This window comes from Purpureocillium lilacinum (assembly GCF_023168085.1).
Source record: "Purpureocillium lilacinum CBS 284.36 DNA, scaffold_1, whole genome shotgun sequence".
In the NCBI taxonomy this organism is placed as follows: Eukaryota; Fungi; Ascomycota; class Sordariomycetes; order Hypocreales; family Ophiocordycipitaceae; genus Purpureocillium; species Purpureocillium lilacinum.
The window spans coordinates 3,276,756-3,292,593 of record NW_027072111.1 but is presented as its reverse complement, the minus strand read 5'-3'; the positions used below and the strand labels follow the sequence as shown (position 1 = coordinate 3,292,593).

The window sequence follows — 15,838 nt, the reverse complement described above, 5'->3', positions numbered from 1 at the left end:
CCCGTCGCGCTGTCTGCCATGGTCGGTCGGGTCCAGGACCCGCGGACGCCGACCTGCCCAGCAGCAGCAGCAGCAACCCACGGCCGGCGTCGGCGGGCGGGCCGGCACTGAACATGGGGGGCGCACTTGGGTGGTTGAACTGCCTTTCTGCAGCAGCTCCACGAGGTGGTGCCCCTCCATCCCCCTCCCCTCCACAGTTCCCGCCTCATCCACGCTTGCCACGCCCGTCCATCCCACCCACCAGACAAGACAAGCCCCAAAGCCCCCGCGAACTTTGCCCCAATCGGGCGCCCGTTTGCGGGGCCCAGCCCGCTTCCTCGGGGCATTCCAAGTGCAAGTCTCCAGTTCTGCTGATGTGGTTTTCTGGAACCGCCGCCCACCCCGTCGGAGGGACGAACGCCTGCCGCGACGTCGGGCAGAGAGTGCTACGTACGTACAAGGACGGGGTGGCAGGTAGCAATGAGAGATCGAGTGTCCACCCTTTTCCGGGCACGCGCGCGCCCTCTGTAGCTGTGGTCGTACCGCGCATCTGTCGTGCGAGGCCAGGTCGAGCCGCTCGCCGGCCAGGCTGGACCCTCCTTCCCCTTCACCGGGAAAGACTGGCGCAGACCGGGCTGCTCCGACATCGATCCCCATAAAAGCGCGGCCAGGGACAACGGACAACCCGGCACCCGAGCCATCGTTGTACGTAAGAGGCTCTCCGACGCACGCTTGGGGGTTGCCGGCGAGAATACACTTATAAGTCCTGGAGTTGGAGAGGGCGGAGCCGGACCGGCTGGGACCTTCATCGATTGTCATGCTTGCACCCGTTGCGCCGTCGGGGACTCTCCTCGGCTCCGTTCACAGTATCAATAACCGCCCGTCTCTCACCGTCTCGCGTGAGTTGCTCGTCTATTCGCTCGCTACAAAACAGGATGACAACCAAGCCAACGAGCAGTAACAGGACGCAGCGGGCGCGCAGGGCAGGGCAGGGCAACTCGGCTGAACAAAAACAAACCGTCGATGTGATTGCACTCCAATCGCCAAACTGATCCTATCGAAGCAGCCCTGCCCTGAACTTGTCAAATCTTCTCGCCCCAAAACAAAAAAGAGTATCGAGAAACAGCTAGGCAAGGCATCTCATCCACCCCTGCCTCCACCACACACCGCCTCAAAGGCAACGCCGCACCGTGGCTAGGCAGGCAGGCAAGCCCAAAGACGAGACGGATTCATCCAACCCCGTGCGTGCCCAAACGGCACCTGCACCCCTTGTGCCACTTTCGTCTCTCTCGACAGCCCACACCTCGTTATAGCGGGCTAGAGCCATCCGCAGGAGCACGGCAGCCCCATCCGGCAGAGGCCATGCCATGGGTACGTCGTCCGTCGAGCATCCCGGTCTCCAACTCCGCCCATGCTTCGTCGCCGGCTCGCCGGTAAATCTTCTCCCTCTAGTCTCTTCACAGTTAGGCGGAAATGGTTGTGTATGTCGACATGTCTGTTGGCTTCTTCGCTCTTTTTTTTGTTTGTTTAATTTCTTCGTAACGTCCGTTTATAGGACGAGGCACTTGTGTGACTTTTTCTTGGGCATGGGCGGCTCAAGCGCAGCAACAATCGCCTGTCATCGCTGTCAGTTCCCATCGTCATCCAGACACTTCCAACAGTGGGATCGGCATACCTCGTCAAACACATCCTTCAGCTTGAACTGTGTGAGCGCGCTGCACTCAACGTACTTGACAGCGCCAAGCTCCTTGGCCATGCGCTCGCCGTCCTCTCTCCTCACGGGAGTCATCTTCTGCCTCGCCAATTTCTCCCTGACGCTGGGGTCATCGCGCAAGTCGACCTGGGTACCGACGATGAGGCAGGGGACGCCGGGGCAGTGGTGGTGGACCTCGGGGAACCACTTCTCCCGGACGTTCTCGAACGAGGCGGGTGATGTGACGCTGAAGCAGACGAGGAAGACATCGGTCTGCGGGTAGGAGAGAGGTCGGAGTCTGTCGTAGTCCTCTTGACCTGCAGTATCGAACAGCCCGAGGGTATACGGCTCGTCGCCAATCCTATTGCGACCAATTAGGCTCCAGCTCGAACAAGATGCCGCAGGGCCAAGGCATGTTGGTTGTCGTCGCATGTACGTAATACGACGCCGCGGGCAAATCGTCGAACGAATGCAGTCACCCGCACTGCCTGCGGCGACGATAATCGCACACGACCGCCCCCGGGTTTACGCATCTCGACAAAAGGGCGGACGGGGGAGCCCACTCACATTACCGTGACGGCATAGTTGTCAAAGACGGTCGGGACGTATTCCGAGGGGAATTTGTTGGTGGTGTAGCTGATGAGGAGGCACGTCTTGCCCACAGCACCGTCACCAACGACGACGCACCTGAAGGTAAACGCAATGGTCAGCCAGGTGCATGCATGCGGGGGTCATGGGCCCGCGTCATGTGGTTTCTGGAGGCTCTTTGTGCAATGGCGCCGTCGCCGGTCACCTCATCGCCAGACACAGGTGCGTCTGGTCCGCGGAAGGTTTGCGGCCAGGGCAGCGCCACGGTCGTCAGCCGAGAAGGCGTGAGGCCGCAGTGCAAAGTCGCGGTCGACGGTGGACGAGAGAAACGCGGCGCGGCAAGGCGAGGCGAGGCGAGGCGGGAGGTGCAGGACAAGGCGGCTTGGTGGCAGACGTACTTGATGGTCGCAACGACGGTCATTCTCGTGATGGAGAGCTCCTAGGGTGGAGCTGGACCGTCAAGAGGTGCAGGCTCGAAGGCGAGCGCGGGGGTCTCTATCGCAGCGCGTGCCGCCAAGGGAGAAGACACGGAGAGGAGCGCGCGGTGGGCGTGATGCGGATGAGGTCGGGGAGAGGTGGCGACGGGGAGAGGTGGATGGCGGCGGTGGTAGTTGAAAGGAGGACGGGAGGCTGGCGATGGGGATGTGGATGGATTGGGATGATGGGTGGATGAATGAATGAATGGGAGGTGCCGAGTGCTTGTCAGCGGGCAGCTGGCGGTGGGCAGCGGGAGCGGGCACCACAAGGCGCTGCGGCGGGCGAACGTCGGGAGCCAGTGAAGGTGGAGGCTTTCCAGGTTAGGCTGCTTGCTCGGCCAGTCCACTGCGAGGTGTGGCAGGGCAGGGCAGGGCAGGATGGCTTGTCTGGTCTGGTGGATGAACAGCCCAGGTTGAGTCGAGGCAGCCGACCTGACGGGATGGATGCAGTGGATGAATGGATGGAGGGCAGTGGAGGCTGGGCTGGGCTGGGCTGGTCACTCGCGGCCCCCGTCACGTTGGTTGCCCGCCGGGGGCGGCTACGGCGACAGGCCCTGCTGGGGACTTGCAGTGGGAGCAGCACCACAGGGCCGTCCGTGGCACCACTCGAGGGGCCCTAGTGGGAGGTGGGCGCAGCGCAAAAAAAATGTGAGGTGCGCCGGGCGGGCTTGCCTGGGGCCTTTTTGGCGCTCCAGGGCTGGGCTGCAAGAGGCACGCCAGCTGTCATTAGCGGTGGCGCACGCTGGAACGACTGGGTCTTTGTTTGCATGGAAAGCGCTGATGAAGGCGGCATGAGAGGGCGGGCTCCCCACTTGGGCCATGAGGTCCATGCCTCACAGCCGCCTCGATCGATTCACACGCAGACGACGTCGGAGGTACTGTAGCTACGAGGTGCTGGAGGCTGGAGGTGTGCACTCCCTCCCCATCAAAAGTGAGCTGCCCGCATCAACCCAACACGGGTTGCACGGCCTGCACGGCGAGACGAGCGGGCTTGTGTCGTGCAGCCAGACCGCAGGCAGTGCGTGATACTCTGCAACACCGGCCTAGATTGCAGACGGGTGAGGTACTTTACCGAGCAGCGGGGCACACCTCGTCAGTCTCAACTCTCAGAGGCCTCTCTCTCTCTCTGGTCGGCTTGCGGGGGTTTGATGCAGCACGGCAGCTTCCTCAGCGGTGAGCCACAGGCACCGAACCCTGGCCGTTGCTGCTCCTGCCCTGCCAATGGCCGGTCTCAGTGATGGACAGCAGAGGCCAGGGTGCCTGTCAACGCTCGGGGCTCCATGCTCGCTGCTGCGGTGCTGACGCCGGCCCAGGAGGGAACCTGGAAAGGACCCTGGGAGACCCGGGGGCGCTGACGTCTTGCTTCCCTCGCCGTGTCTCGTCTCGTGGGTGGTACGGGGCGATGATTGCTTTCAACAAACAAGCTTCCACGCCTTCTGACCGGGGTCGGCAGCTAACCCTGGCCTGTCCGTCAGGAATCATGGCTGGCGTTTGCCGCAGTATCACTCTCTCTTTCCCGTTCCCGGACGGCACACGTAAGGTACAACCACCGGGAAGGTATACGTGTTTGTTCGCCTCATGGTCCATACTTACGGGGCATTCTCGCGGGTGCCTAGCCGAGCAGGTCCCCCCATGCCGGACCACGTCGTTCCTTTGATTCGAAACGCTGCAGCGGCTTTGGGGGCCGTTGGCGCGCTGGCGCCTCCCCTTCCTTTCCATTGCGACCCTAGCTTGCGACGAAGGAGGCAGGGAGCCTGGGCTGGCGATCCTGGCCTGCCCGGGAGGCAGCGGACAGGGGCGGGCCCAGGGCAGCTGGCGAGGTGAAGATTGGTTTGCTGCACGAGAAGGCCCGTGGAAGCTGGAACCAACCGCATCCCCGGGGCCGCGAATGGCAATGCCCCGGGCTTGTCCCTGCCCGCATGCATCAAACGTACCGTCCGGGGGCAGCACAAGCGACGCGCAAGATCCTTCTCTTTGCTTGAAGCGCGCCAGATTCATGGTGACATGTAGCGCGGCAACACCATGGTAGGGAGGCAGCGGCTTGGTAGGCAGTTATTTCATGCCGAGTTGGACGGCGCTTCCACGACAGCTCCTTGCGAGACGTGACAGCTTCGACGACGGCAACAGCGCGTCCGCCATGATCCAATCATTGAAAGCAGCAGACCCAGCCCATGACGGGCGGCGCTTCGGCGGCGATACTCAGCATCTGGTGCGCCGAATATACAAGCAGCGCCATGTGAGGACAAGGGAAAACGGCAGGTGCTCTGCTGCGTATCGTCCTAGACGCTGCGGGCGGCACATGTCTTGGGCCCCCCAATGGAGGACAAAGACGTTTGCCTCGCGGTGCGCACCGCCACCCAGAGAAGACGAGCGGCAGTTCGACATTCTGGCCGAAAACTGCGCAGCGGGGCTTGGGGGACCCCCAAAGGAGAAGCAAAAACGGTTGATAAAAAATTTCGAAACGGCTTTTGCCTGCGCGTCCTGTCCCGTCGCGCAAGCGCGATTGGCCTGCGCCCGAGAAAGAGGGATAAAAAACCCAACGCCTGGCTGCCTGCCTACCGAGCGAGCGACGGCTCGTGGTCCGAGGCGTGGGCGTTTGAATCAAACTGGGTCCGGATTCCAGAACGGGGAGGGCGGGGGGGGGAGGGGCCTTTCAAGACCATCAGAGCCGCGGGTGGTGGTGGCCGATGCCCGTGCCTGTGCGGTCGTCCTGCGAGCGATGGAAAGTACCTCCCTAACAGCGCCTTGGATACAGTGGCGACAGGTATCGGATATCTGGCTCGTGGCTTGTGGCTGAGGACGGTTGTCCCCCCAAGTGGGGTCTGGTCCGTCTCAAAGTCGTCACCTCGCCAGTTTCATGAGTCGTCGACCGGGTTAGCCTGATGCCCTGCTCCTCCTGTGCTATCGTTCTGCCGGGCTTGCTGGCCGGCCACGAACTTGCCCTATCGGTTTGCGTGCCCTGCGACAAACCGTTTTTTGACTCACCTGCAACCGCGACAGGTCAGCCACGGTGCCTTGTTTGCGTCTCAAGTCGGACATTGCCTCTCTGCAAGTTGCAACCATGGGCATGACCATGTACTCCGTACATGCAGCGCATTGCGCTTGGTTGTCGTCGCGCGCGACGCAGCACTAGGTCGGGAATAGCCTGGCCATTCGCCCGGCAAGCGATGAGCGCGAACCGGAATCGTGTCAGCCGCGTCAAGGGCACCTACCAGCGTTCTGTCACGTCGTGCGCGTGTCCGAAGTTGACGTGACTGGGGAGGAGGCAATCAACTCATGATCAGCGGGCCCCAAAGGGGATACCAGGAAACGCGATCCTTCATCAAACGGCAAACCAGGGTACATCCACGCAACCCATGCAAGGGGCTGATGCGCGTCGCCGGGTGCCAGCATTCGTCCTGGGCGTTTCTGTTGTCGCCCTCCTCGGCTGTTTGTCCATCTCCCGGACCGTGTTGCTGGAGTGTTGTAGTCCGAGACAGAGGGGGCCAAGCCCGCATTATAAGCTGTCAATCGTCGTGAGCCACGCCGTTATGGACCGGGATTGTGACCCAACTTTCCGCCCCGACCCGGGTGCGATCTTGTGCGAATACCGAGCGGTATACATGCCGTCAAAGACAGACCTAGGCGTCGTGTCGCTCATAAGAGCAAACAACCACGGGAATACGTCGCACGTAGATGTCGTGGCTCCACCGCATTGACTGCCGATGGGATGAGCAATTACTCACCAGGCCTGCTCCCATGATACCGGATCCCCATACATGGCAATCAGGACGAGGTTCCAGATCGCATGCCGAATTGCCGTGGCGCGACGAGACAGACTCACGACGAGATCGTCTACCCGGGAGTCGGCACGCGATATACTCTTTTCTGCGCTGTCTTGCAACGCCGCGACGTAGCATCGTTACGCGGCCACTGTCCAAGCGCAAAGGCTTCTGTCGCATAATTGCGGCTGCGACTGCGGCGCGGGACCCCAGATCGGCGCGCTCGGAGGGCCACGGACGATGTCCGCCTGCCATCCCGGCGCCGTGGTCCCGAGACGCCCTGCCGCGCGCCCGGAGATGCGGCTTCCGCCACTGCCGGAAGGGGCAAGGACACGGCCTGCACGCGGCGCCTACAGAGTGCTACCGTGACTAGCACGGCAACGCTGTGACACAAACCAAACTCCCCGAAACAAGCTCGCGATTTGCCATTTTTTTTGTTGCACCGGCCAGAGCTGCCATGTAATGCTGCTGGTTTTCAATAGGCAGGCGCTGGTCTTGGAGGCGACTCGAGGCTCCGCGCCCTTGCGGCGGCGTCTGCTAACTTACTCGGGGCCCGCGGGCCTCGACGGTCCGGCCGGCTACCACCGTATCATCGCCAGTATGAGTCGATCGTAAGATCTCCTGTGGCCTTGGGCCGATTTATTTGCATGGCAGCAAACCATTATATACATCGTAAATCTTCCTTACAACGTCTTTGCTCACTGTCAAGTGCGCCGACCAAACAGTTGCCCGCGATGGGTAGTGAGCAGTCACATCTAGACAACTATTTTTTATTACCACGTTTACACTCTTGCCAAGGTCGCTTAACTACCGAGTCCCACCCCGAAGTGCCGTGAAGCAGGCAAAACACCATGGCACACAGTATCTGGGCCAAGTTGACCAGGCAGGGCCAACGCCCTGTCCTGTTGGATCTCCGGTCGTCAACGTTCCTGATCGTATTTACCGTGGCAATGGCAATTTTTACTGTGAGTAGATTATAGCTATCGTTGCTGTCGTTTCCGATGGTCTAATGACCTATGTTAGGATCTCTTTCCCTACGCCGTCATCGTGCCCGTGCTTCCCTATGCACTCCCAGAGCGCACAGGCGTCCCAGGAGATCAAGGTAGGCATCCAGCCCTCTGACAAGAACCTACCGGGATTGACATGGGATTAGTGCAGCGGTGGATGTCTGTATCGCTGGCGGCATTCGGCGCCTCCGTTTTGGTATTCTCGCGTAAGTTGCTGACCCTAACGCTGGGTCCGTCCGCTCGGGCTAATCAAACTGCGTAGCAATATGGGGGTTCCTCGCCGACAGGATATCAAGTCGACAAGCGCCGATGCTTGCAGGCCTCTTCCTCCTCGGAGCGTCAACCCTACTACTCACGCTGATGAACAGCGTCGCCATGATGGTGGTCGGCCGTGTCCTGCAGGGCATGACGGGCGCCTTGACCTGGGCTGTCGGCTTGGCCCTCGTCGTCGACACGGTCGACCCCAAACACATCGGCCAGGCGATGGGTTGGATAGGGACATCGATGAGTTGGGCTGCCCTTTCGGCGCCGTTACTAGGAGGAGTCGTGTATGGAAAAGGCGGCTGGTACCAGGTGTGGGCCATGTGCTACGCCCTCATCGCCGGCGACATCGTATTGCGGCTCGTCATCATCGAGAAGAAGCGCGCCAAGAAGTGGCAAACGGTCGAATGCAAGCCGGTCTCCCGGAGCACAACCGAGGACAAGGAGAAGGAACAGCCCTCGTCGCAGTCGATCGGCCGAGATCCCGAAGCATCGCTGGCGCCCGCCCCAGGCACAGGGCAGGTCACCTTTCGGGGTATACTCAGGATGTTGAAGAATCCCAGGCTCATCGCCGCATTCTGGGGTTGCGTGGTGGAGTCGTCCATCCAGACGGCGTTCGATGCCATCATTCCGCTCCAGGTAGAAACCCTCTTTGGCTGGGATTCGATCGGAGCTGGACTCATATTCTTGCCTTTCATCATACCGACCTTCCTTAGCCCCGTAGCAGGGTCGCTGGGGGACCGATACGGCGCAAAGTGGTTGACCACTTTTGGCTTCTTCCTCTCAACGCCGTTCCTCATTTGCCTGCGGTTCGTCTCAGAGAATACGATACAGCACAAGATCATGCTCTGTGGACTCTTGTTCGGGATCGGCCTCGGGATAACATGCACCATGGGCCCTCTGATGGCAGAGATTAGCTGGTCGATGAAGGACAACAGGGACGAGTCGCTGATGGAACGGGAGCCAATTGCTCTTGCATACGCACTGTACAACGTCGCGTATGCTGCTGGCTGCATGATCGGTCCGCTCCTGGGAGGCTTCATCAGGGACCAGCACGGCTGGCCCACGGTAGGATGGGCCCTGGCCATCCTGACGTTCTTTACGGGCGTCACTCAGCTCCTGTGGATAGGCGGCCCGCTGAAGCTGCGAAGACTGAACCAGGCGCAGGCCGTCGGGGCATTGTGATAGAAAAGTAGACCCTCAAGGCATTTTGTAAGCAAAGCAAACAACACTGCTTCCGAATTAATGCAACCGCAACGTGAAGTGACTCTTGGGGTGGTTCTGAATGTCAACTTCACTCGTGACCGAGGACATGGGAGGGTGAACGAAGTCGAGATTAAGCTGGGGTTCTTCGGGAACCGGGAGCCTCCTGCATGCAGGTCGCCCCACCACAGCTCCCACCTTCGAGTCCACGCACGCCTCAGGCAGGGATGACGCCTCTCATGCGACGTGTGCTTCGTACTCTCATCTCAGACTTCATCACCACATTCTACAGCGCCCCTCTTGTCACTTACGTCTTCGGCGCGACCGATTCTCGATAATCATTTCCACTTGCGCTCACTGTCCCGGCCACGGCCACGGCCACGCCCCAGCACTCACCATGACGGGCACCGAGGAGGAGAACGAGCAGCAACTGCAGCAGCAGCACCACATCGACGCGCTCCTCCAGCGCTACCTCACCTTGCTGGACGAGTACACGAGCCTGCGCACAGAGCTGTCGCGCCTGCAGACGGGCGTGTACCAAGACCTGGCGCGGGCCAACTTCGCAGCCGAGAGGGGCATGCGGTATGGCGCGGACTACTACGACGAGCGGATGCAGGCGCTGCGGATGCTGCGGGTTGACGTGCCGGCGAAGGCGGCGCACTTCGCAGTCGAGGCCGTGGGCGACCTGAGGGGAGGCGAAGAGGCGAAGGTGGATGGCAAGGAGGAGAGTGCGGGTGAGCAGGAGGGAAAGGACATGAAGCACGAGGATGACAGCGAAGAGGAAGAGAAGGAGAAGGACAGTGAGGCGCCGCCTAGAGTAAAGGACCCGCTGCGATGGTTCGGCATTCTCACGCCGCAGGCGTTGCGGTCGGCGCAGGCTCGGTCTGTGGAGGCGGTAGAGCGGGTGATTCCCCGGCTCGCGTCTGTGGACGCCGAGATGGCTGCCGTGGAGATTGAGGTGCGCCGGGCCAGGAAGAAGCGGGCCAAGGCGCTGGCGATGATCGGGAAGAGGAATGGGGAGGCTGATGCTGTCGATCAAAAGAGTGTGGCTCCTGGAGGGATGGCGACGGCACGGCACATAGAGGAACAGGCGGCGTGATGTTGTCACAGCTGAGGTCGCTCGGTCATGATAATCACTATTGATACATGAGCAGCATGTTGGGCCGTGTGGCAGCATTATCATTAATATGACGCTGGGTATCAGATCCGCTGTTCCAGCTCACGCAGCGTAACCAGCACATCCTCCATCTCTTCACGCAACACGGTTTCCTTCCCCATGCTGCCACTGAGCTGGCTCGCGATGCCACTGATGGCGCTGACCGAGTGCTTGTACCTTGTCCTCATACCGTCCCTTGCATTCTCCAGGAGCGTACAGCAGAGCTGCAGCACGGCAACAGTAAACTCCTGCTCGACAGGTCGCAACCCCTGAGTAGAGGACGCGTCCCACGACGCGACGGCCGTGATGAGATCCATCCATGCCTCTTCCGTGCCAGTGGATTCCTGCTCTGCGATCTGTAAGAGGATACGCACAATCTCGATCCCTCGGGTCGCATTGGCTTCGCGTGTCGAACCTGCGGACTCTTTGGCTTGTAGTATATTCGTCAAGTCCTTTGCGAGAATCTGCCATCCGTCGTGGCGTAGCAGTATCTCGCGCCCCTGATCGAGCGTGACCAGGGCTTCCAGGGCAACGAGAACGGGTGATCTAAAGTCGAGTTTCTCGGACTCGGTGCTGGCCCGGTACAGATCCATGAGCATATCGATCAGCCCGGTAGCCTCCTTTCTCAGCTGCTCGTTCTCGTCCTCGCGCAGCCAGAGCGCCACCCCTCGTATGGCTGACAGAATGAAAGGATCGCTGTCTGCTGTGTCGGCGACCGAGTCCCACGCTAGGGTATAGTGCGCCCCCGTAGATGTTGCTGCGGCGCCGGCCCGGGCATCGGGATGCAACCCCATGGCTCCCGCAACCGAGGCGTCCCATCTGTCGCGCAGATACTCTATCGCTACGGACATGGTTTCGGAGATGCCCTTGCGCAATTTAAGAAGACTATCCGGAGACATGACAAACGTCTCAAGATTGTCATCTTCCAGGGCCTGAACGAGATAGCCGATGAAGATGCAGATGACGTCAAACGCCGAGGCCAGCCTGCACGACATTTGAGGATAGTCAGGGGAGTTCAGCTTTTCCAGGAGAGTCGGGGCGGAAGAGCGGATATCGATAAGCATGAGGTTGATGAGAAGGTATGCAAAGGGCTTGTCGTCGCTCTTTTCGTCGGTAAACAGGAGGTTGGGCGCAGAAGAGGGATACGCCTGTAGAAGCGCGGCGGTGGCGTTGGTGTAAGCGGAGCGTGCCTGAGGAGCTGGGCGGCTCGTAACGAGACGTTTGATTGCGGCAGCGACAGCCTTGAGCCACTTTGGGTTTGCAGGGAGAATCTGGAAGAGTGTTAGTCACTGTGACGGGATAGGATCATGAAATGGCCGTGATCAAGGTGATGCTCAAACATACCGTCGCATCGGCCTGCCGAAGGAATGCTCCAAGAAATTCGAGCAGCGTGACAGCGTCTGTGCCTGTAAAGGAAGACACTAGGCTTTGAAGAGCCTCATCTATCCTGGTAGAGAGGTCTCTCTTGTTCTCAAAGGTAGTCATCGAATTGAGCCACGCGAAGCGCAGGACGTCCATGGCATCGGGGTGCGCAGGGGCGGCCTCGGTGAGTGGAGTGAGGTCCTCGATTTGCACGAGAGCATGCGCCCCGTTCGGAGTGCTGGCCAAGGAGTGAAGCACCTGGAGGATCTGGTTTGTCGTCTCGTTGGAGCTGGCAAAGCCGAGTCAGAGTATGTTCCATATACGGAATCGTCGCCTTCATACCTGTACAGTAGCGCGTTCACAAGTCCAGGTATCCTTCCCGTCAGTTTCACCTCGCCTCTTGACTCTTCTGGCAGGAGAGCAATGAAGGTGTGCAGCACCGAGACAGCCAAGTCCAGCATGTCCTTGGCGGTCTGGTTGCTGGACGAGGGTTTCGAGCCCGTCTTGAGGAGCCTGTCGAGAAACTTTGCGGATATGCTGGACCACAGGGCCTGGACAACTTGCTGGTCTTCGCGGAGCTGTGGCGAGTTGTCGAGGACCGACTTGAGCATGGCGAGGCCCACGAAGCGCTTGGTGTCATCTTTGGTCCTGAGGAGCTGGTGAATGTTTGCGATGGTGGCGGCTTCGCTGCTCGACGCAGCATCGCCAGCTGGGTTTGCAGCCGGTTCGGCTGTCGGTTGCGCCTCCATGGCGGCGGCGGGCGTGGGATGTGTGCAGCACGCTGTGCGGTGGATGAAACGAGCGGTATCTGGGAGAAATGAAACGAGGCCCCGTCACACGAACTTGAGATGGAATCTGCAAGGGCAGGCTTGGCAGCCAGATCTCAAGGCGATGGCTGCCGCTTTCGATGGCATGAAGTTGCGACGGGCCAATCACCAGGACGCCGCGGCTTCAGTGGACGGGTCCCGCTAAACACCTCGAGCTCCGGCTGATGTGGCCCACCCGACAGGGCCCCGGGGACGGGAACTGACCTCGGAGGCGTTCCAGGCTGCTTCCAGCGATCCATCAGCGCTCAGCGTCCAAGAATACCCACTGGACCTACCTACGTAAGCCGGGGCCGTCCATCAAATGGTGACAGCACCCGACCAGACAGGGTTCGACGTGGCTGAGGAACTCTCGTTCTGTCCTTACACCACCTCCCGCGACCACTCGTCCCCTTCACGGCGCATCGCGGGCAAGAAGATGGGATGAGCCGCAACATGTCTGGAGCTCCCCAGCACGACTACGCCTTTGCCTCTGCATCTTCGTCCTCCCACTCGCCCGCGCCCGCCAATACGCCGCCCTCGGCCGCCGACGACGACCACGCCGACCTCGACTTCCTCGCTGGCGACGACGCGCGCGATGGCGACGACGACAACGACGACGACGTACTCGCCGACGACCCAATTCGCCAGGAGCTGAACACACCGCTGTCTTTTAAGCGCAGGCAAAAGCAGTCCTTCTTGTCTGCGCCGTCGCGGTTCTTCTCGGCGTTCGCGAGCGGCAGTGGCTCGGCCGACTCGCCGGGCTTCGGGGCGTCGTCTCAGCGATACCAACACCCCAATGTCCCTCCCCTCGTGACGGGCCACTCGCACCGGCCATCGGGCTCGACGAACCTCAATACTGGGAGCAAAGATGGCGTGCCGCTGGACTGGTACGCCGAGGGCCCCGGGCGGCGCGTTGGCTACGAGGACCTTACGGCCATCGACTGGATCTTCGAGTACACCAAGGAGCGCCAGCGCCTGCGCGTGCTCTCTTCAAGTGCTAGCGGGCTGATGGGATATGTCCAGCACCTCATCGACGCCAGCCAAGTCTGGATCATCCTCATCCTTACAGGGCTGCTCGTCGGCGCCATCGCTGCCGCCATCGACGTGACCACGGACTGGCTCGGCGACCTCAAGCTGGGCTTTTGCTCCAGCGGGCCTGAAGGCGGACATTTCTACCTCAATAAGGGCTTCTGCTGCTACGGGTACGACCAAGGATCCAAATGCCTTGGTTGGAAGACGTGGGGTGATGCCCTTGGCGTGCATTCCGCAGGCGGCAAGTGGTTTATTGGATACATTTTCTTCCTCCTATTTTCTGTGCGTGGCGCCACTTAATTGACCCCCTTGGTTCTTTTTCCCATGCTAATACCTCATCTAGGTCACGCTGGCATATTGTGCTGCGCTGCTTGTCAAAGAATATGCTATATACGCTAAGCATAGTGGTATCCCTGAGATCAAAACTGTTCTCGGAGGCTTTGTCATCCGCCGGTTCCTGGGGACCTGGACGCTGATAACCAAGTCTCTCGGCCTGGTAGGTCAATCAGATTCAGTAGACCGATGTGTAGTCTAAGCTGACACGTTCCAGATTCTGGCCGTCGGCTCGGGCATGTGGCTTGGCAAAGAAGGTCCCCTTGTCCACGTCGCTTGCTGCTGCGCCAACCTGTTCATCAAACTGTTTAGCAACATCCGAAGCAATGAAGGTAAAGTCTATGACCACTTACCAGCGAGAAAGAAGCTGACAGACGTAGCTCGAAAGCGCGAGGTCCTCTCTGCAGCCGCAGCTTCGGGCATTTCCGTAGCGTTTGGATCACCCATTGGGGGTGTTTTGTTCAGTCTCGAGGTGAGCAAGGCGCTCGAAAATCGCGATCCCGAATTCGCGCTGACCCGTGAGAAGCAACTCTCATATTACTTTCCGGATAAGACAATGTGGCAAAGCTTTGTCTGTGCCATGACTGCGGCTGTGGCTTTGCAGGCTTTCGACCCGTTTCGTTCTGGCAAGCTTGTCCTGTACCAGACCAAGTACAACACCGACTGGCATGGATTTGAGATGATTCCCTACGCAATTCTCGGAATCTTGGGCGTATGCACTCTGCCGCTTCATATGTCGGATTGGACGTTCAGCTGACTCGTCACAGGGCGTATATGGCGGCCTCTTCATCAAGGCGAACATGACTGTTGCTCGCTGGAAGAAAGCTCGACCGTGGCTTCCGGGCCCGATCGCTCAGGTTCTGCTGGTCGCGCTCCTGACGGCTCTCGTCAACTACCCCAACTTCTACATGAAGCTACAGACCTCAGAGCTCGTCTCGAATCTATTCTCTGACTGCTCACGCCTCCTGGATGATCAAATTGGGCTGTGTAAGAAGGGTGCGGCGTCGGCCAGCACCATTATCCTTCTCATCTTTGCCTCCGTTCTGGGCTTCTTCCTCGCTACCATAACATTTGGTCTCCAGATTCCCGCAGGCATAATCCTGCCGTCCATGGCCATTGGCGCACTGACCGGCCGCGCCGTTGGCATCATCATGGAGATCTGGGTCACCAACCACCCTAAATTCTTTGTCTTCGCGTCGTGCGAACCCGATGTTCCTTGCATCACGCCGGGAACATACGCCATTATTGGTGCCGCTGCGGCCCTGGCTGGCGTGACTCGAATGACGGTCTCCATAGTCGTCATCATGTTCGAGCTCACGGGCGCGCTGACGTACGTCCTGCCCATCATGATTGCTGTCATGATCTCCAAGTGGGTTGGCGATGCTTTTTCGCGTCGCGGCATCTACGAGTCCTGGATTCACTTCAATGAATATCCGTTCCTCGACAACAGCGAAGAAATGATTATCCCCGACATCCCTGCGTCGCAGATTATGACACGCATCGAGGACCTGGTTGTTCTCACCGCTACTGGGCATACTATTTCGTCACTAAACTCGATCCTCGAGATGCACCCATACCGCGGATTCCCTGTCATCTCAGATCCTCGCGACGCGATTCTCCTCGGCTACATCTCTCGTGCCGAACTTAGCTACAACATCCGCACCGCGTCTCAGCCACCGCGTTCACTTCCTCCGGAGACGGAAGCCTTCTTCTCTCACCAACCCCTCGCTGACCCCCGGACAACACTGGACCTGCGCCCTTGGATGGATCAGACGCCTCTCACACTGCCGTCGCGTACGAACCTGCACTTGGTCGTCTCATACTTTCAGAAGCTCGGCCTGCGCTACGTCCTCTTCAGTGACCGCGGCGTCCTCCAGGGCCTCCTCACGAAGAAGGACGTCTGGTACGTCCTCAACGGGGCCGATGAGACGCGCCGCACGGGAGGCGCGCCCACGGCCGGAGCTGGAGTCGGGACGGGCAGGCGCCATGACCCCACGCGGGAGGATGGGCCACGCGAGGAGAGAGGCTTGCTGCGTGCCGGGGGCCTGGATGATGACGCCGAGAGTCTAAGAGAGGAGGATCGGGCGTCGATATTATAATACCTAGATGGGGGCGGTTGCTGTCGCGGACACGGTAGCGCGGGGATTGCCACGTATGATCTTAGATTTGGGTTTTGAAGCA

At 59.9% G+C, this 15,838-nt stretch overlaps 5 protein-coding genes across 5 annotated transcripts; 3 read left to right on the top strand and 2 right to left on the bottom strand.

Annotated features, from left to right (window-relative positions):
- Positions 1–1,528: 1,528 nt before the first annotated feature.
- On the bottom strand, positions 1,529–2,681 carry PLICBS_000707 (Rho GTPase; the record flags this gene model as incomplete). Its single annotated transcript, XM_018318262.1, has 4 exons — positions 1,529–1,594; positions 1,655–2,033; positions 2,240–2,359; positions 2,659–2,681. The coding sequence occupies 4 exons, from the start codon at positions 2,679–2,681 to the stop codon at positions 1,529–1,531; spliced, it is 588 nt and encodes a 195-aa protein (XP_018183787.1).
- Positions 2,682–7,348: 4,667 nt separating this feature from the next.
- On the top strand, positions 7,349–8,950 carry PLICBS_000706 (uncharacterized protein; the record flags this gene model as incomplete). The annotated part of the gene is made up of 4 exons (XM_018318263.2): positions 7,349–7,462; positions 7,521–7,599; positions 7,651–7,710; positions 7,767–8,950. 4 exons carry the CDS (start codon positions 7,349–7,351, stop codon positions 8,948–8,950), a joined length of 1,437 nt encoding a protein of 478 aa, XP_018183788.2.
- A 415-nt stretch (positions 8,951–9,365) lies between these two features.
- On the top strand, positions 9,366–10,067 carry PLICBS_000705 (uncharacterized protein; the record flags this gene model as incomplete). Its single annotated transcript, XM_018318264.2, has 1 exon — positions 9,366–10,067. The coding sequence occupies one exon, from the start codon at positions 9,366–9,368 to the stop codon at positions 10,065–10,067; it is 702 nt and encodes a 233-aa protein (XP_018183789.2).
- A 101-nt stretch (positions 10,068–10,168) lies between these two features.
- Positions 10,169–12,235, bottom strand: PLICBS_000704 (uncharacterized protein; the record flags this gene model as incomplete). Its single annotated transcript, XM_018318265.2, has 3 exons — positions 10,169–11,395; positions 11,469–11,775; positions 11,829–12,235. 3 exons carry the CDS (start codon positions 12,233–12,235, stop codon positions 10,169–10,171), a joined length of 1,941 nt encoding a protein of 646 aa, XP_018183790.2.
- Positions 12,236–12,745: 510 nt separating this feature from the next.
- PLICBS_000703 (uncharacterized protein) lies at positions 12,746–15,756 on the top strand (the record flags this gene model as incomplete). Its single annotated transcript, XM_018318266.2, has 5 exons — positions 12,746–13,606; positions 13,668–13,820; positions 13,875–13,989; positions 14,038–14,369; positions 14,425–15,756. The coding sequence occupies 5 exons, from the start codon at positions 12,746–12,748 to the stop codon at positions 15,754–15,756; spliced, it is 2,793 nt and encodes a 930-aa protein (XP_018183791.2).
- Between the last annotated feature and the right edge of the window lie 82 nt (positions 15,757–15,838).